Source organism: Ochlerotatus camptorhynchus, unplaced genomic scaffold (assembly GCF_037179485.1).
Source record: "Ochlerotatus camptorhynchus isolate MF236.1 unplaced genomic scaffold, CSIRO-AGI_Acam_v1.1 ptg000062l, whole genome shotgun sequence".
Lineage (NCBI taxonomy): Eukaryota > Metazoa > Arthropoda > Insecta > Diptera > Culicidae > Ochlerotatus > Ochlerotatus camptorhynchus.
Genome location: NW_027040552.1, coordinates 9,829,826 through 9,851,252, shown reverse-complemented (window position 1 = coordinate 9,851,252; position 21,427 = coordinate 9,829,826). Strand labels below are relative to the sequence as shown.

General features: G+C 43.9%; 1 protein-coding gene across 1 annotated transcript; it reads left to right on the top strand.

Moving 5' to 3' along the window:
- The first annotated feature begins 16,824 nt into the window (after positions 1 to 16,824).
- On the top strand, positions 16,825 to 19,650 carry LOC135717614 (uncharacterized). Its single transcript, XM_065239739.1, has one exon. It carries the CDS (start codon positions 16,825 to 16,827, stop codon positions 19,648 to 19,650), a length of 2,826 nt encoding a protein of 941 aa, XP_065095811.1.
- Positions 19,651 to 21,427: the final 1,777 nt, after the last annotated feature.

The window sequence follows — 21,427 nt, the reverse complement described above, 5'->3', positions numbered from 1 at the left end:
TCAGTCCTCACAGGGAGCATTTGGAAGATGATCGATAGGGCTTCAGTATAACTGACAGATTAGATTCAACGAGTACGGAAAAGTCACATGTCAGATATTCATTTGCGAAAAAGACCGTCGCATGGTTAAAGTCTTATCTAAAAGCAAAATCCTTTATTTGTTTGCCTATATTAATTAATTCGTATATCGGCTAAAATATCACGCAGAAACTGAACTCTTCTCAAATTAAAATATGCTAATAATAATTGGAATACCTACACCTAACCGGGGGATGCAAGATTCACTTACAATTATGTTGGATTCATCATCAGAGGATGCTAGGGGCTGTTCATTAACTACGTAGACATTTTTTTGGGATTCTTGACCCCCCTTCCCCTGCGTAGACAATTGTCTATACAAACGTGGAGTGTATTAGTGAGTGAAATTAATCATGTCGAGAAAAAAAGTGCCGGCTGGGAGGGACCCGAACCACAAACGTTGTGAGTATCAGCCCTGTGCTTTTTCCACTGCTCTCTCCATGCATCGGATTGCATATAGGTTTAAAGGCTAAAAGGCTCATTTCTTCGCATACTTGACTTCGTTTGCTTTTCTGCTGGAGAGAATCGAGGTAAGTATTTGCGTCGTTCTACCATGTTATACATAACAAATAAGGCAAATGCCTATTTTTCTAGGTGAAAGCATATACAGAACAACGTATAAAAAAAGATTAAAAATCAATGCATCGTCTGCAAGGTCAACTTCTAACATTCGCTGCGATGTTCATGAACAGAGGATGATAGGAAATGGAAGTAACATTCATTGTAATAAATTTTTGGTTTGCGTGTATGTAACTGGGATCGAAACTCGGTTTGTCAAGCAATATATACACACACTTAGAAATTATCGCTGACTTCGGTAATTTTTACCAAAATCTGAACAGCTGAACTTTTCGGTAAAATTTATGCAATTCAATTCAATTGCTTTTCAGCTACTTTGAAACTAAATCTCCACTAAAATGACAAGATTTGATCATGAACATGAACAAGGTTGAACATGTTTTGATATTATTTTCAAATTCAATAGCCTTTGAAATGAAGGTCAAAGTTTTACCGAACGTTCATCTGTTCTGATTTCGGTAAAATTTACCGAACACGGAAACGAAATCTTAGTGTGCACCCTTCTTTGCAAGAATTGAAAAAAAAACGTGTCTGTAATGAGACCTCCATAAACTTCGATTGCAACTGCAAATTATGGAAAATTCTCACAACACACTCACTATCCAACGGCAAAATTCAAATCACATCCTCTTGCATCCCTGGACGGTTCAACAAACTCACGTCTACGCTAAACCCAAGACAGATTGCTGGTTTCGTCTAACTGATAACCAAACAAATGAATTCGCAGCCAACCCGCACACGATGGTGGTCCTGTTGTTGCCGTCAACCCAAACTAACTCAACGCAACGGAAACGCTCAACCGAGAGGCGCCAACCAGAACCAATCGCACCAAATGAGGCATGCAACTTTTCCGCCTCAGCAAAACATAGGGAACCACGCTCATCGGATGGGAGGTCCTGCATAAGTAGGGGCACTACCATCATCGTTTTCTGGCGAACAATTAAAATTTTCAACATCATTTGCTTCGGTGTCAACATTCCCTCGGATGCACTACACTTGGCTAATCCTACAATGCGCATCGCTGGTTAGGAGTGAGTCTCAAAACCGAGAGAAAAATGCGCGTCAAACATGCTGTCTGACTGTTAATTAGTGTCGAGGAGGGACAAATTTCGTATGGATGATGGCTCACTTAGCGCAGTATTTAGGTATGCCCGTTTTGGAAGGGAAGTTTTACGAATGCACAATTGACGTTTGCTCGACGGAGAAGACGGTAGCTGCTTACTGCAGTACTGTCTGCGTGTGGGCTAATTAGTAAATAGCATCGCGACGCGTCCGAAACGATGCAGTTTGTCATAACATAATTGTTGTGTCGATTTGTTGTTTTCGACAGTGCTCCGTGTCGAAAGTGAGCCTCGACTCGTTGTGTTCATACATCTGTTGGTAGGAGGGATAAGTTGGCCACATTAGTCGGCCAATTTTGCACTTTGATTGGATTTTGTATGATTATAGGAAACTCAAAACCACTGATCGATCAAAAAACTGTACAGTAAGACGGGGTCAAATTGATCAGCGGGATGTACTGGATCAAGGTAGCCAAATAAACGTTTACTAAAAAAAAAAAAGACAAAGCTCCCTTAGCATAATTCAAAATAACCAATAAACCTTCTTAATGAGCAGCCATAAATTATTGAAAAGTTACAATAGCCTCCTATTGAAAAGTAGCAATTTACCAGTTTCAGGCCAAATTTAATAAAATCATAAAAAAGTTGTCTCGACCTTCTCCGATTTGCATGAAACTTTGCAAATGTTCGGCTATTTGGGATTTTGCAGTTTTTATTTCAAAATGGCTTCATTGACATTTTATAATACATTGTAATACGATAATGTAATTCATAATCGAAATGACGTCTGAAATAAAGTTGTATAGAAAAGAAAAGCCTTTCTGGGGAAATGTACATGGTAATTTTTTGATAATAATTATAATCATAATAAAAAATGTGTTAAAAACTAAAATATCTCAAAAAGTTTAAAAAAAGCAATTAAAGCTAGTCTTAAGCGTGGGCAGACGGTTATGCTCGCTATGGCTACTTGTTATTAGAAGATATAGGCGTGCCACTTCCCTGTATTTAAATTAGCAGCTACTAGGACTCTATTGTTCTGCATGATTACTTATCATATCGGATGTTTTGTTCATTTTAAGGACAATTTTGAAATCTCAAATGTGAAAATAGCTGTATCAACCCCCCCCCCCTCCTAAACTACTTTTCAGAGCCACTGGGGCAGCAAAGAGGGTAGAGTTCGAACCCCCAGTTCCTTCAGACAAATACAAAATGGTCGTTTTACAAAATGTGAGCCAACTTTTACATTTATCGCATTTGAGCGTTGACAAAATGGTATATATATTAAAAACTTTTATTCTTTCAATCACTATCATTGACTTTAGAAGCCACAAAATGCAGGGAAAACTATTTTTTTTTATCAAATCGTTGCAATTTTAGAATACCGTTTTTTTTTTGTATTTATTTAACTGTAACACTGCGGTTTGGCTTAGGCCGAAAAGAAATGTGGTTGGTTATTCGTATATATTTGTTGAGACCATAATTTTTAATTCTTCTTAATTAAAACTTCTTGAAGTGTAATCTAGCTATCCTAGAATCTTTTTTCAATTTTCCCATATTAAATCTGAGAAGTTTCTTCTAGGTATCAACGGATGTTTCTTATGATTTAATTTGAAAAATTCTCCAGATATTACCAGAAGATTTATCCTGGTCAGTGCTGCAAAATCTCGACAGTACACGGTGATATTGACAATTCTGCTTTGGTCACTCATTGGAGCTAGCAGTCATAGTCAAGGCAAACCATGTCAATTGTCAATGACAATGCTGTCAGTGACGAACATGTGCAGATTTATTTATTAGCTAAATTTTTAACGAAATTAAATGACTTGAGCAAAACAATTACATGGATCCATTTTAGTGAATAAGTATCTACGTCCTGAGCTACTTGGATAACAATAATGTGACACAGAATGTACTAAATTACACTTTTTGTTACCTGGCGAATCTTTGTCATTGACGAAAAAATGAATGAGATTTTGACGAAGGTTTTTTTGAGGATCAAGTCTGTCAGTGACTATGTGACGAACAATTTAGTCAATATCGCGCGAAAGTCTGTCAGTGACAATGACGAATCTCAGCACTGATCCTGGTAGCTATTTTATTTGATTGGAAGTATTTTCTGTATAACCCTGAAAGCGAATTTGTAGTAAATTTTAATTGTTTATATGAAAGTTAGAGGATACATAGAGGTAAGCACATATCGTCGGTAAGAGACGTGTGTGAAACAATTTGCGAAAAAATCACCGGTGGGATTCGAACCCACAATTCCCATTCAGTACATGGGTGCATTACCAGTTCTACAACGGTGGACCTACTAGTATATGGTCTACGGATGTATGCTAATGAAATTTGTGTTTCGGATCCGTTTCCCTCCCTAATATTATTGCGTAAGCGTTTTCTAATACAAACCAATCGTATAAAAAAAATGTTTTGATGTTTATGTTATTGTTAGTATGGTAGATTAGCTTTTGTCTCCTTGTTCTCTGCTGCTCTGCGCCTGATATCGTCATTTCGTTCTTCATTGCACTTCTTCAGAATTTTCTTCTTCTTTCTACTTATATTATTTCACACATTCGGTAATTTTGCCACCCTGTCTTCACTTTCTCATCTTCTTTTCCGTATATCTTAATTTTTTTCCATTTTCGGTTTCTTCTGTTTCACCTCCATCGTCCTCTCGTTTCTTGCTTCTTGTACATTCATTATTTTCCGTCTTCTTTATAACAGCAGCGTTAATCGTCTTCTCGGATTTCTGCTTCTCTTGATCTTTCACTTCCATCTTTGATTCCCCGCTTCATCTGTTGTTGTTCAACTTCATTCTTTTTCACTCCATCCTCTTTGATTTCCTCTAGGTCATCTTCTGTATTTGTATTCAGCATCTTCTTCATTAAATCACTTGCTTCCAACATTCATCGGCTGCTTTCTTTCGCTGCATCTTCTTCCAAGGCATCTTCTTCCATTCAGTAAAACTTCGTTTCTTCTTCTACATCGCTTACTTTTTCTTTATCTGCATCCGTGTCTTCATTGTCTTCATCCATTATGTCAGCAGCCTTCCTCCGTTGCGTATTCTTCCTACATCCTGCACTTTCCTTTCCTTTCTAACATCGCCCTTCAAAGTTTCCGATAAACATTGGTTTCTTGCAGGAACTTCAGTAGCCTCGTCATTACGTAACGCCGTATAAAGGCTTGAGGAATCGATTCCGTATTTTTTCCTGATCAGTTCAAATTTCCTGCAGTGAATGATGATGCGACGAACGTCAACAACGGTCCCACAGCATTCACATGCTAGCGGAGATGTTTTCTTCAGCAGAAACTCATGCGTAAGCCTAGTATGACCGATGCGCAGACGAGTGAGTACGCGTTGATCGGCAGAACTGTACTGATCGATCCACGTCTTCGTTTCCCATGTGACCTACGTCAGCTTGACATCTGTCAATTGTGCCAACTTGCTTTCCATTGCTGAAGGAAGACTTGGTTCCTATTCTTGAGGAGTGGAGGCGAACCAGCCCGAAGCTGAAAGCCTCCCTAATAAAGTTAAATCAATCAATCAAACCTATTCGTGATGGCATCATTCCTTGGTACGGCGACGTTGATTGGTGGAATGTTTCGTGCTTCACTGGCCAGTCGGTCTGCTTTTTCGTTACTGCAGATTCCGGCATGATCAGGGCCATCCACGTAATAAGCGCTTGATTTCCTCGATTCACGGATGCTGCGATCTTCCACTCCCTACGGTCGAAAGACAGCTGGCCGAATCAGGCAGAATGGTAACACGTTCGTTTGATGCTCTCTCTGCGTTGACGGCCAACTTGATTGCAAAGGTCTCCGCCAAAAACGCTACACTGTGACGAAAGACCTATTGCTTGCTGAATGCTATTGCTAAATACACCTGCTCCAACTATGTTCTCGCACTTAGAGCCATCCGTATAAATGGCCAAAGCACGGTTAAACCGGTTTGCCAGCAACTCCTGCACTATGGGACGCACTGTATTCGGGGGATCCCCAGCTTTCACCTGCCGTTTCACATCCCAAACAATGTGCGTTTTGAGTTCACACCACTCTCGGTTGGCGAGACGTGTCCGTACAGCGATGTTTGAAAGCTCCACATCAACCGCCGCCAGGCGATCGAACGCTCTTTCCACAACTGGAAGATCGATATTCCTGGAATCCTTCTCCAGCAAACGAATTGCAACACGAGTTATAGCTTGCAGAACCATTAGCACGAACGGCAATGTGCCTGCTTCAGCCATGATCGCTGGAATCGGACTGGTGATGTAAGCCCCTGAGGCGAGTCGGACCATCCGGCTGTACATGGGTGCAAGAGTCTGCACCACCGAATCTTTCGCTCTACTGACGAGCCCGATACCGTAGATAAGTCACGACTTGAAGATTGGCGATCCGTTATACAACAGAGAATCGCGTTGCCCTCGCGGAAGTTTAGCCCCGATCTTCTTCAATGGTGTTTGAGGGAAAGCAACCGATCAGGGTTGACACCAACATCTTTCAGTTGATTCGTCCTCGGTACAGCTGCGCGGTCGATGAAGATATCGTTGTTCACGGAAATTCTGAAGCTGACGCTTTTCGTCCACTTGTCCACAGTTTTCACTGTAGCGTGTACAGCCGATACTGAGGACGCTCCTTATTTTTCCGTACCACCAGGAAAATATCGTCCGCATAGAGAAGCTCTGTGACAGTATGCGGAACCTTTCTGAAAATCGACTGCATCGCAATAAGCTGACGGACAACACTGACCCTTGGGGGACTCCGTTCTCCAATGGCATTTCACCCGATAAATGTTCTTCAACGTTCACCCGGAAAAACCTGTCAACGAGGAAGCTGTTTAGCACGTTGAAAATGCGCCCACTGTACCGTCAAGTGATGTCGTACGCTTTCGACAGATCAAGCGATGCAATCAAGCAGTGTTTGTCCCGATTTGGCAATGACCTATCCAAGTCCGCCAAGTATGTATCGACGCCTCTCCCAGCTTTAAAGGCGTGCTGCCTCCAAGTCAGTCGTCAATCTGCGGTTCACGATACGTTCGAATAGCTCTGCGATGCAGTTGGTCAAAGTGATAGGCCGGAAAGCAGCAGGTCCAGATTCAGATCAGTTTGGCCTCGGAATCGGCACTATTATTCCGGTTCGCCAGCTGATAGGGTAAACGCCACTACGCCAGACTCTGTTTAGAAGCTGCAACAGCGCGATTTTGACGGATACAGCCAAACGTCGGATCATCGGATGTACAGTTCATTGGCACAGAAATGGTGATTAGGAATCAGTCCGGAATTCAAGATCAACATTTGAAAAGGCCTCATCAGCCACTGAAGGAATTAATTCTCACCTAAAAATTTGTCATTTAGTGACTATCTTCGGATTTTTCTTCTTCTTCTTCTTATTCTTCTTCTACTTCTTCTTCTTTTTTCTTTTTCTTTGAATTTCAAGCTTATTGTGTGCTCTCAACTTAGTGTTCTAGATGCACTTCCGCAGCTATTAATTGAGAACTTTCGATGCCTGTATCATTTTTGCAGTGGTATAATTGTGTAGCAAGTATAATCATACTCTATTGCCTACCTAAAAAATTCCCAGATCGAACCGGGACTCGAACCCAGCCACCTCCAGCATTATTGTTATACATGTAGTTGAGCACTAATTAGTATTGTCATTTGAAGGGTGTCCCACATCAAATTGCATCACGGAAAAAACGCTGTAGAAAATTACCTAGTTGACGGATCCTTTTCAAACTTTCAGACAATAAAAAATAACCCATTAGTAAGCTTTTGGCATATTTATTTCATTCAACTTCAATACCATAACCGTACGCTCGCACCTTACGCTTAAATCCACTCATTACGTTCTGTACAACATCTGGCTGCAGCTTCTTCTGTACGGAAACCAACTTTTTATTCATGTCTTCCTCAGATTTGACCTCCTTGGGATGCTTCCGTAGTGCCATATAGCCCAGTATCTTTCGATGGGCCTTAGTTCCGGTGCGTTAAGGGGGTTCATGTCCTTGGGTACGAAAGTGACCCCGTTGGCTTCGTACCACTCCAGGACAACATTTGAATAGTGGCACGAAGCTAGATCCGGCCAGAAGATCGTAGGGCCATCGTGTTGTTTCAACAGAAGAAGCAGACGCTTCTGTAGACACCCCTTGTGGTAGATCTCCCCGTTTACAATCCCGGTCACGAACGGCGCACTCCGTTTGCCACATGAGCAGATCGCTTGCCAAATCATGTATTTTTTGGCAAACTTTGAAAGTTTCTGTTTCTTCACTTCCTCCGGAACATCAAGCTTGTGCTGGGCGGTGAAGAACAGTAGCCCCGGAAGCTGCCGGAAGTCCGCCTTGAATTAAGTCTCATCATCTATGTCATCAAGGACAATGAGGCTTCGTCAACATCTGGGTGTACAGTTTCTGGGCCCGTGACTTTCCTACCGTATTTTGCCATTCGTAACGATTTTGAGCCTTCTGCACTTTGTACTTGCCGTCGTTCCCGGTCCATGGCTCTCTGAACGAAAGACTTGGACAGATTCCATTTTTTTGGCCAAATCCCTGACCGAAGCATTGGGATTCCACTCGCGACGTTGGCCTAATTCGCGACGCCATTTTTCTAACTTTTGAAAAACGGACAACGATAAAAATACAGTGTAAACAATTCCCTCTTAACTACTTCTACCCAAATTTTCAAGAGAAAATACCCAATGGGTAATTTTCTACAGCGTTTTTTCCGTGATGCAATTTGATGTGGGACACCCTATAAGGGAAAATAATTCGATGCAACTGACAGCCGCAGCATGCTATTGAAGCTGATAATCTGACGCCAAATGGTATTTTTTTCTTTAAATTGGCGTAATAGTAGTACGAAAAGGCCAAAATAAGCTTTGTTTAGAAAAGCTGATGAGGCCTTTTCAATTGTTGATTTTAAATTTGGCAATTGATGTCACTGTTTACAAACTCATATCATTCAGCCTACTGCGGCATCGTTTCGAAAAGGTACCTTTCTAAGAACCGAGTTCAGAGTTCACTTGGCTATCGACAGAAGCAAGCCACTCTCGATGTGTGTCACGCGATCGTCTGTTTACTCGGCAGCAACCATTGTGTGGTCCTCCTCATTGTTCTTCATCAGCAGTTCTTTCGGTCGATGCATCATCGACATTGGAGAGCAACCGTTTAGTGATGAGTGTGTGAGTGGGAGTGCTGACCACGTTTTGCGTCAATTACTGCACTGGAAGCGCTCTGACCCCCGTTGGCAATACTGCCATACACTGAAACCACTGGAAGCGGATCCCGTTCTGTTGGAGGAGGCTTATTGGATAGCGGAAGATAAAGTGTTTATTGTGTTGTACCTCTTGATTATAGAGCCATATCAAATAAATTAATGAACAATAAGAAACGGGTTATTAGCCATGATTTTTCAACTATTTGAATGAGACTGTTACCCGCACTAGCGTGCGTATAGTGGAGGCAAACAATTGTCATACTGGTCCTGTTATATTTATGTTGGATGATTTGAGAGCTGTTTTGAGCTTTTGATGCACCTTAAATTTACACACATATATTTTACTAGTTAAAAAGTTATCTAGCGCGTGTTTGCAACCCCTTGCCCCCCTTCCAAGTGTGCACGTCACGCACGCGAGTGGCTACCCAGTTGATATAGCCCAGAGAAAGTTATTACCCAAAGAGCCACCGCATAACAGCTATAAAACTATTAAAATAAATCAATTTTTCTTTCAAATCAAATTCCTACCAGATTCAGAAGCAAAAATCGCATCAAGCCGTTCTTCCGAGACAATCACTAACGACAACTTTACGACCAAATAATGACATCATTAGACAAATTCGTCTGCCACTATAAAACGTCATAAAACGCCCCCTCCCGCTCCTCTTAACTATTTCTGTTCGCCAAGATCCATTGGAGAACGCAACTAATAAAGCATTCAAAAAATATATTTTATTTCGAAATGGTTCGCTCGTTTGTTCGTTCGTTCGTTCATATCTCGAAATAACCGATAGATTGGTGCTGCTGGCTGGTAGGTGCTGACGGGGCGTGCCGGGAAACCGAAATTAGGACCACACCGCACTGGACGCTCTCTCGACACGGGGGGAACCTTAAAATATGCATCATCCGGTACGCAATGAATATTCGATCAACTTTTTTTTTTTATTTTCGATTTTTCGAGTTTGATTCGAATGTGGGGTGGAGGCTAGATGAGTCCTACCTCTCACTCCTTGGGCGGTTGTGTGATATGCGTAACGCTGGTAGCACTGTGCTGTGCGGGTAGATAGCTATTCCGGGATGCACTTGACATCAGCTTCGAAATTTATAAGGTATTTATGCTAATCGAAAACGAGCACTTAGACACATGCTGGAATTTTATGGTATTGTTATTACGCATAATGTGAGCTCACTGCTCAATCAGGTGTAAGGGGCGCAATGGACGTGCTAGAATGGGTTCTCACGATCCATGGCCGGAGAAATATATGTAGTCATGGGAGGTGAAAAATTCGTTATTTATTTTTCGGGCTGAAATCATAAATCATTCCACTAAACTGGCCATAAATGCTTTCCATAATTAAAAGGATTAGAACAATCGAAAGGAGGTACTTGTTTCGAGCGGAAGTCATCCTCATGGTGTGGTATGAAGCGTAAAAAATGAGCCGGGAGATTCCCCCTCCCGAACATAGCATACGAACACGTGTCAATGGTTTATTAGCTTACGCTTAGATGCACAGATTTAGCACTCTCTTATAATGTGGGGTTTGAACCCACGCTTTTGACTTCTCCGTTAATGCGCAAAGCCTAATGCAGAGGGTTATGGATTTGGTTATGGAGGGTGAGCGTAGAATAAATGAACATCACACGTATTGCTACTGCTGCCGCACTATCGCCGGATGATGATGCATCAAAATCGGATTTATTTTACATATGTTTCGAATATCCTCGTGGGAGAGGTTGGTGAGCTAATTTTGGTTGGTTGGACGTAAATCCTCTTGATGTTATATTTGCTGCGTTTGATTGGCATGGAAGACATCTTTTTGTGGCATTACTTTTTGTCTAGTAATATGAGGTTGAGTCTTAGGAAGCTCAGGCGGGTGGAATCCGACTTACCCAGCGAATGATCAGATGAATGTTCGAATTAAACTTTAACAAGAAATTCCCGTTCCAGGTTCTAATGAGTTCTCAAAAACTTATAGAGGCATTCCACGAAGACTTGCGCATCGATCCTGAACGATCGTTTCCAATTTAGCTAAAATTTTGCACAGTTGTTCCTTTTTAGTGAAGATGTAATTTTATGCTACCTGTTGGCTGTCCCAGTGGACAGCACGCACCCTTTTTAAATGAAGAGCCCTGCCCCCACCGTGCCGGCGGCACTGATGCAAGGTGACAGCGGAGCTGTCCGTCAACGATCGTGAGTATGTATATAGCGTATAGTAGCGTATGTAGGAAGAAGATTAAAACAACAATGATCCAAGTGGTTCCACACGCGATTATAACCGTTCTTAAAGTTAGTAATTAAATCTATCCTTAATTCTATACTTAAATCTAAACTATCTACTATTGAATTCAGGTAATTTAAATTGAATAATTATTTACAAAAGAACTAAATGATATATCCTAAATAGTGCTAAAATCTACTATCAACCATTTCTACGAGCTACACCTAACCTACATTCCTAAAGCTAAAGCGAACTCGGTAAGAACAAGTGAATTATGTACAAGCTTTGAAATCCTAAAGGAACTTATTACAGCATATTCCATCTCTACCTCCTATGACCCATCCAGAACTACACTAGGGGAATTAAACGTAACTCACACAGAACTTATTATAAACCGCTACTACATGCACACTCGTATTTACGCTTATGTTATACACTATGCTAACAATCTTGTACTTCTATCCCAAGTAACAATTTTTGTTTTATTTAAGTTTTATAGCAGTTGATATAACCAAATTATAAAACCTTCACTGACGACCACATTGCTTTAACAATCTCCTGAGAACCGCAATACAGCCATGTCATGGCCAATTGGCCCAGTTTTAATGCAGTCATTAAAACTTGATATGCGAACTACTTTAGGAGCATAGGATTTATGTCAGTTTTATCACACTCTAGACGTGATTGTTAAAAATGAAAACATAAAACCTCCTCCAGGTCAGAAAGTTTTAACAGCCTTCTAATGACTACCATAAAACTATATTACAACCGCATAAATCGCTCCTGAAGAAGTTGATAAAACATGATACGCAAAACATTTTGACAGCTTTGAAGGTTTTAAGTTGGGGTTTTTGGATGATAGTTAATATTGAGAAATATTTTATTGTGGTTTTATTCTTTCGATGTTTGATGTGAAATCATGATCCTTGTCAGTTGGTAATAATAGCTGATATTATTGTACATTGAAAATAAGACGACTTTATTATAATTCTAAACCAATCTGTATATGCTTCACAGCATGCCGTGCAATATGTATGGTAATTATTATTCCAAATAGGAGCATAAATTTAGTGCGCCAAATGAATACTAAAATAAAGGGATATTTTTAATTTGTCTGCATTAGCACCATGCATTAAAGAGTCATTCAAAGATTATCTATTTAGTACAAAACTGTTACTACTGTTGAGCAATAACCAGTCACATATTATTTAATTATACATAGATGTATGAAAGTGTTTTATTGCCTATCAATTAAAGCGTAATTATTCATACTATGGGAAATTTGTTCATACGGCGACATTTTTTTTCGTTATAACTTGCTACTCCTTAAAAATACCTCAATATAACATATTCTCCTAGATTGGAATTCTATAGCATAACATAAACCTAATGGTTGTATCTTAGCATTTCGTAGTCCAAATTGAGAGCGTTAAGTTTTATTTAAGCTATATAACTAGCTTGCTGGTTTTATTCGGTACAGCGAATCAAAACAAAACAAAAACCATGACCACCTGTCAAAAAGTCAACATTCCAAGCGATCCTCCTATTTTCGCTTGTAATCAAGATGTAAGAAATGCTTATTGGATCCACTAAAAGCGATTTCAATACAAGGTTTAAAGCCGTGATGTCAATACTGGCCATCTCCAAACGGATTTAGTGAAACTGTCGGCTTTGCTTTAAGAAGGGTTCGTGGATCTTTTCGGAAGTGTATCGGAAAGCCGCTTGTTCAATATTTTTAAGAGCTCCTTCACCGCACTGTGCCTTATGTAGGGATCGTATAACTGTAGTTCCTCCAGGAGTTTCATATTGTCGATCGTCTCATCTTCATCGTGTTCAGAAGCATTGAAGGGGTTTTCATTTCATATATCTGAATAGATTTGTTTTTTATAATGACAAAAACTTTCAGAGTATTTTTTGTTGTAGCAGTATATTTCTTATCTGTGAATCTTAGGCCTCTGATAAAGATGATAGTTGTAATGAAGCTTTAATGAAGGTCTAAGACTGCTTCAAGTTTTATATCGGTCATAAAAAGTGTACCATAAAACATAATTGTATGTTTTGTTTTGGTTTTATTCTTCAGTTATAAGTAGTGATGCAGAACCACCTTACAGCTACCGTTAAAACTATGAAGTCTGACTTTTAATTTAGTAGTCATAAAACAGATTTATAGACGACTTGACGGCCTGATTTTATGACAAGCACACAAAACCGTAATACAACCACAGGCTGGAAGGGATGCTATGATAAAACAATGATAAAATAAGAATAAATCTTCCAAGCATTTAGATTGTTACTTGGGATATATACATCCAACCAAACAGGATTTTAACAATCTCTCAATGAAGAGCCGTGTAACACATATTGCTCTGGAGGTTATTAAACCGGAAGAATCTCCCCTGCAGTCAGTCGGAACTAATTTCGACAAGTTTTTAAAATCGTTTACGTGAACGATGTCGGGTCGGAAAAACGGAAAAAATGGTCAAAGCGGTTCCAAAGGTTCTAAAGGTGCGCGGTCGAAGCAATCGAAAGTGATCGATTTGAGTGGTGAGAATAGTTTAGTGGTGGTGGTCACGGAAGGAGACAAGCAAGTTCCGGATCAAAGCTGTACGTTCTGTCAGAAGCTAGATGACAACGACATGGTTCAATGCGACAGGTGCGATAGATGGATCCATTTCGCGTGTGTTGGGGTCACCCAAGAAGTGGAGAATGTCAGCTGGTGTTGCCCCAAATGTGTTGCTTGTAAATCCCCCACAATCCACTTCAGGAAATCGCGTAGAATATCTGAAGAAACAGTTCAACTCTCTCGGAATTAGTAAGCCTTGCAATACGTTGTCGGAGCCGATAGGAGAACGACCGGCTGATGATCATGGAGTCATAAACTATAGTAAAAAGGCATTCTCGTTGAAATCGACGCCATCACGAAGATGTGTTCTGGCACTACAGCTTCAGCGACTAGAGGAAGAACGAGCATTTGAGCAACAACAGGCAGAAAAGCATCGTGCCTACCTTGACAAGAAGTACGGCTAATTGGAGCAGTTGCAAAGTGAGGCCGAATCCGAGTGCAGTGAATCACAGGATCGAGTCGAACAATGGGTTCAAGAAGCAAGCCATATTCGCTCGGACGATGAAATCTTTGATCCACAGAGACATTCTACAAAGAACTTCTCGGGACAAAATCAAGCTGTTCATATATACCTGCAATCCAGTCACGCTCAAACAAGTTGCGGAATGAGAAGCTCAGAGAGCACTGTGATCATCCTGTTCGATCTTTAACGAGAGGTAATGATCTAGCAGATTCTCATGTGCAACGTAGTCAACTACAACGAACCGACAGAAGGACTGATTGCCAGTCAGGACGCCCAGATAAAGACCTCGAACCGTTTTCGTTCCGTCCTCTTGCAAGAGGGACTGGGCTTGTTGAATCCGGCAAGCAACACAGTCAACGAAGGACAAGAGACGCAAATCTTCAGTCAGGACGCCAAGAAGAGGACTTTGAACCGTTGTCGTTTTCCAGACAGCAGCTAGCAGCTCGCCAAGGCATATCCAAAGAATTGCCTAAGTTCTCCGGCAAGTTCGAGGAGTGGCCGGTATTTATGTCCATGTTCGCCAGTACTACAAGTATGTGCGGCTTCACAAACGAAGAAAAGCTTATCCGGCTCCAAAGATCCTTAGAGGGAAAGGCATACGATACGGCATGAAGTCTACTGATGCATCCGTCGAACGTTCCGGCGATCATCCGAACTCTTAAGATGCGATTTGGACAACCTGAAGCCGTCGTTCACTCATTGATCCTGAAGGTGAATGCACTTCCGGCGGTACGAGAAGACCGACTAGAGACGTTGGTAGAATTCGCAGTAAACGTGTAGAATTTCTGCGCTACCGTGGATGCATACGAGCTCGAAGATTACATGTACAACGTCTCTCTCCTCCACCAACTGGTGAACAAGCTGTCGTCGTCGCTCAAACTAGACTGGGCACGTCATCGACAAACCCTGCCGCGAGCCAACCTGGTAACCTTCAGAAACTGGGTATATTCACTGGCGGAGGCAGCCAGTACCGTCGTGATCCCAGTCGATTCGAACGATTCGAAGTATTTACGTAACGAAGGGCGAGGAAACAAGAAGTCAAACGTATTTTTGAACGCTCACTCCGAAACAGTTCCCGAAGCTACCAGCCAATCGAATCTCAAACCCAATGCGACTTCGAAACTTAACAGCAGTACGCCAGCCTTGAAAAGGTTGGCTCCCGTTACAGAATCCTGTTTAGTCTGCAAGGGTGGATGTAAAGTTGCGTCTAAATGCAAGCAGTTTCTCGAACTATCCAGAGAGTCTAGATGGGCCATCGTGAGGGAGTTTGGACTATGCCGAAAGTGTTTAAACCGGCACGGTGTGGACGAAACGGATGCACATATAAACACCACGAGCTGCTCCACAATGACAAGAAAGCTTCCAATCAAATCGCTCCTGCGCCATCTACATACACAGCTCACGATGAAAGAGCAACATCATCTGTAGTGATCGCTCCAACGCACGACTGCAACACTCACCAGACAAAATCAAGTGCAGTGTTATTCCGATATCTTCCCGTGGTACTGCGTGGCCCTCAAGGCTCCATTAACACCTACGCGTTCCTTGATGAGGGGTCCCACCTAAGCCTGATAGACCAGGAATTGGCGGACCAACTGAATCTAAAGGGTACCACAATACCGCTATGCCTCCGCTGGTTCCGCCTGTCCGTGAAGCACCGTGAAAAAGACTCACAATCAGTCACTTTCAACATCTCCGGAACAGGCAGAATGGCTCAGAGCTACCAGCTAACCGGAGTAAGAACCGTGGAATAACTGCTACTACCACATCAGACGCTAAATGCAGATGACTTGAGACAACGATATTCCTATCTCCAAGGCCTTCCCATCGACTCTTACTACGATGCACGGCCAAGAATCCTCATTGGTATGAAACACGTTCAAGTCAGCTTGGTGTTGAAAAGTAGAGAAGGAAACGTCGGGGATCCAGTTGCGGTCAAAACACGATTGGGTTGGACGGTTTGCGGTGGAAAAAATGTAGAAAGCAACAACATAGGGAATCTCGTTCACTACACCTTCCACGTTTGCTCATGTGAGCGAACGAAAGACGATGAGCTGCATCAGGCTGTGAAGAATCATTTCTCCCTAGAGAATCTCGGCATTACAAAACCGGAGAAGCTTCTTCTTTCGACCGAAGACCAACGAGCTCAGGATCTTCTGAGGCAGCTAACGTCTTACGATGGTAAGCGGTATACAACAGGGCTTCTATGGCGTCACAACAATGTTCGCCTCCCAGACAACTACGCTATGGCCCTTCGAAGGCATCAATCCTTGCAACACCGGCTCACAAAAGACCCAGAACTGGCCGAAAAACTGAATCGAATGATGGAGGATTACGTTTTGAAAGGTTATGTCAGGCAGCTCTCAGAGAGTGAACTCAGTATGCGGTACCCCAGAGTGTGGTATCTTCCGGTATTTCCGGTGATGAACCCGAATAAGCCAAGAAAGGTGAGACTTGTCTGGGACTGTGCAGCATGCTCCTTTGGTATTTCGCTGAATTCCGCCCTGCTTAAGGGCCCTGATCAACTCTGCTCACTACTGTTCATCCTGTTGCAGTTTCGAGAGAATCCAGTGGGTCTTACCGGGGACTTACGTGAAATGTTTCACCAAGTGGGAATCCGAGTCGAGGATCAACAGTGCCAGCGGTTTCTATGGTGGAACGAAAAGGGAGAAATCGTTGTTTACGTGATGCAGGTCATGACTTTCGGGGCCTGCTGCTCACCCAGCTGCGCGCAATATGTCAAAAACATAAATGCGGAGCGGCATGCAGGTGAGTACCCAAAAGCAGCCGAAATTATCCAGAAACGGCACTACGTGGATGATATGCTCGTTAGCCTGGAAACCGAGGAGGAGGCAATACGAATCGCAAGGGAAGTGAAGCACGTACACCAACAAGGCGGTTTTGAGATCCGTAATTGGATTAGTAATTCGCCGGCAGTCTTAAGAGCCCTCAGGGAAGAAAGAACGGACGAAAAAGATTCGGACCTTACGCCAGAAATCAGCACGGAGAAGGTTCTGGGCATGTGGTGGTGCACCGCATCTGACACCTTCACCTACAAGGTCGGGTGGAACCGCTACGATCGCGCCCTTCTGATGGGTCAAATTCGCCCAACTAAACGAGTTGTTCTACGGGTGCTAATGTCGATGTTCGACCCTCTCGGGCTGATCAGTCATTTCCTTATGTTCCTGAAGGTCCTCTTACAAGAAGTATGGCACTCAGGGGTGCAGTGGGATGAAGAAATAACTGACGATGCGTTTACGAAGTGGCAACAGTGGTTGAAGGTATTGCCTCAGGTCGAACAAGTTAGAGTTTCCCGTTGCTACCGATCGCTATCCTACGACTCAGCTGAGGAAGTAGAGCTCCACGTATTTGTTGATGCTAGCGAAAACGGTATCGCTGCTGTCACATTTTTGCGATTCATCAAAAACAGCTCCGTCGAATGCTCAATAGTCGCCGCGAAGACCAGGGTAGCACCTCTAAAATTTGTATCGATTCCACGTTTAGAATTACAGGCTGCAATCGTTGGCGCTAGGCTATCGAGGACAATAACGGATGCCCTGTCCATTGACCCAGCCAGGAAGTACTACTGGACAGACTCTCGGCACGTACTGTGTTGGATAAACTCAGACCATCGATGGTACACAGAATACGTAGCGTTCCGTGTAAGTGAGATCTTGGATCTTACCGAGGCAAACGAGTGGCACTGGGTGCCATCTAAGATGAACGTTGCAGATGACGGTACCAAATGGAGCTCCAAACCCGATCTTACACCCGAAAGCAGATGGTTTGTAGGCCCAGATTTCCTACAGCGGCTGGAAGCGGATTGGCCTCCACAGCTAACGAAGAGCAGAGCAACAGAAGAAGAACTTCGTCCTAACCTGATGGCATGTCACACCTTATATGAACCTACAATAGATACCAAAAACTTCTCTAGCTGGAAGCGTCTACTTTACGTTGCTGTCCTCGTCCTCCGCTTTCCTGTCAACTGCCGCAAAAAACTCTGCAACGAAACAACTGTCACTGGACCACCAACTACAGAAGAACTTATATCAGCTGAAGCCTTTCTTCTACGATCTGCTCAACGCGAGGGCTATCCGGAAGAGTCCGCATATCTAAATAAAGCACAGAAAAACTGCATCACATCGAGCACAGTGCCGAAGCAGAGTAGTCTGTTCCAGCTAATGCCTTGGTTAGATAGCAGAGGTATCATGCGGATGCGAACAAGAATTGGAGCCTGTCACTACGCAACAGAAGACGCAAAGAAACCAATAATTCTTCCACGTGATCACCCCACTATCAACCTACTGATTGCACACTACCATCAACGATTCCATCACCAAAATCATGAGTCAGTAATGAACGAAGTTCGGCAAAGGTTCAACATTCCGCGCATCAGTGCTGCATACGCCAAAGTTAGGAAGAACTGCCAACGATGCAAAAACGATCATGCTTCACCGAAACCGCCGATCATGGCTGATCTTCCACATCTTCTAGCCGTGTTCTCACCACCTTTCACGCATACAGGCCTTGACTTTTTTGGACCGATTGAGGTCTCCGTCGGAAGGCGCATCGAAAAACGTTGGGGAATGCTCGCTACGTGCCTAACTATTCGTGCAATCCATATTGAGGTGGTACACTCACTGAGCAGTGATTCCTGCATAATGGCGATTCGCAATTTCATCGCCCGCCGAGGTACGCCTAGAAGGATCTACTCCGATAGAGACACGAACTTCATAGGGGCGTTACGTCAACTGGAAGAGGCCGCCACAGTGGTGAACGTGGACGAAGTGATGAAGGAGTTCGTTACTGCCGAAACAACGTGGTCATTTAACCCACCGCTCGCTCCACACATGGGTGGCAGTTGGGAGCGGTTGATAAGTAGTGTGAAGCGGAACCTTCAGAAGATCAAACCCCCACGAAATCCAACCGATGAAGTTCTACGGAATCTGTTGGTTGAGGTCGAAAACATCATCAACTCCAGACCACTAGCTCACGTCCCAGTTGATGACGATAGTGCCCCCGCTCTAACACCGAACCATTTCCTTCTTGACTCTTCAAATGGAATCAAACCGTTTTCCACCATTGACGATAGCAACGCTGCTCTCCGGCAGAATATCTTAGCGTCACAAGTACTGGCCAATCATATCTGGCGGCGTTGGTTAAGCGATTACATGCCAAAAATCACCAAGCGATCCAAATGGTTCAACCGAACCGACCCAATAACGGTTGGCGACGTCGTTGTGGTTGCCGACCCTAAGCTACCTCAGAACTGCTGGCCCAAGGGAAAAGTCATCGAAACTCTTCCAGGGAAGGACGGCGAAGTCCGCTCTGCCACCGTAAGGACCGCCACCGGCGTCTACGTTCGAGCAGCCACGAAATTGGCAGTTCTAGACGTTGGGCGCGATGGAGCTAAGCCAGCCTGAACGCTGGCGTACCTGGGGGGAGTGTTGGATGTTCCAGCGGACAGCACGCGCCCTTTTTAAATGCACAGCCCTGCCCCCACCGTGCCGGCGGCACTGATGCAAGGTGACAGCGGAGCTGTCCGTCAACGATCGTGAGTACATAGCGTATGTAGGAAGAAGATTAAAACAACAAGATCCACACGCGGTTGCACACGCGATTATAACCGTTCTTAAAGTTAGTGATCAGTGGTCAGCGGCTTTGGTAGCAGTAGCTGCGGTGAAAACGAGCCGAAAACGTAGGATACTGGCTTCAACGCATGCAGCGTCGGGCGGGGTAGAGAGCAGGAGACCAAATACTGTTCGAACGTAGCCGTTGTACACCGGTTCCAGAATGTGGACGGCTTTCTCAGCGGCAAGGCATGTAATCTCTACACCGTACAGTAGGCGACTGTCGATGATGGCTCTAGCTACGCGGAAGCGGATTTCGCGATTGTTGGATCGGTAGGGGTGGGGGGTAGGGGTAGGGGATGGTCTTAATCAGGTTGGACCGACTGCTACAGTCTTTCTTTACTTGTTGGAAGTGCGGCTCAAAGGATAAATTCCGATCGAGGAGCACTCCCAAGACCCTCAAGGTGTTTTTAGTCGGTATTGCTTGTTTTTAATCATGATGGGCTGTCCGTTGTTGCGATGCCTGGTGGTATATATATGGCAGCGCACGCTCTTGCCGGCGGAAAGCTGGAAACCAACAGAGTCAGCCCATCTGACCACCGAGGAGACTGCCGCTTGCGCTCTCAGTTTCGTTCTCTGCAGGGTGGGACCCACCGTTACAATGAGGACGTCATCCGCGTAGACGAAGATGTAAACGTTCTTGGGTAGTTGGTCAAAGACCCCATTCATGGCCACCAGGATGAGGGTGACCGCGATCACCGAACCCTGTGGCACTTCGGTTTCCTCACTGAAATTTCCGGATTGCACGTTTCCTACCGAAACCCGAAAAGATCGGTCGGTCAGAAAGTTCCGGACGAAGTGAAGGATGTGTCCTTTCAGGCCCCAATCAGCAAGCTTCTTCAATACAGCTGGTGTCCATGTTCGGTTGAACGCTTTGGAGATGTTCAGCGAGACGATCTCCGCGTGATGACCTTGGTCCTTTGCCTCCTTCAGGACTTCCCCAAGAGTGGCGAAGTAGGTTGAGGTGCCATACCCTTGCCTGAAGGCGTGCTGCCGATGGTCAAGCAGCCCCTTGGCCTCAAGATATTGCTTCAGCCTCCTGTTGACCATCCGTTCCAGGACTTTCGCCATGCAGCGGGTCAGTGCAATGGAACGGAACCCAGTAATGTCTTTGGTCCCGACATTGGTTTTCGGTATATACCGGTATACGAGGCTTTCTCTCCAGTTTTCCGGGTATTCTTCAGCGGTCCAGCGTTGGTTGTAGAGGTCGAGAAGTTTCGTTTTGCCTTCAGGTGGAAGGTGCTTTAGCAGCGGGTAGCCGATTTCGTCCGGTCCAGCCAAGTTCCCGTTGCTCCGACTGGGAGCGAACACGAGTTCTTCCCAGGAGAGTGGGCTGTTGATCGGTAGGTCGTCGTTGTATGGAGGAATTCCGAAGGTAGACACAGAGGAGAGAGAGGGGTGGACTCGCTGTCGGAAGCTTTCGCTGTACTCCGAGATGCCGGATGGTTTTGCGAAGTATTTGCCCAGTTCGTCTGCTACGACGGTTGGATCAGTGATGGTGACGGTGTCTGTTCGAATCTGAAGCGGAGATGATCGCCGATTGCCGCTAAGGGCGTTGATGCGACTCCAT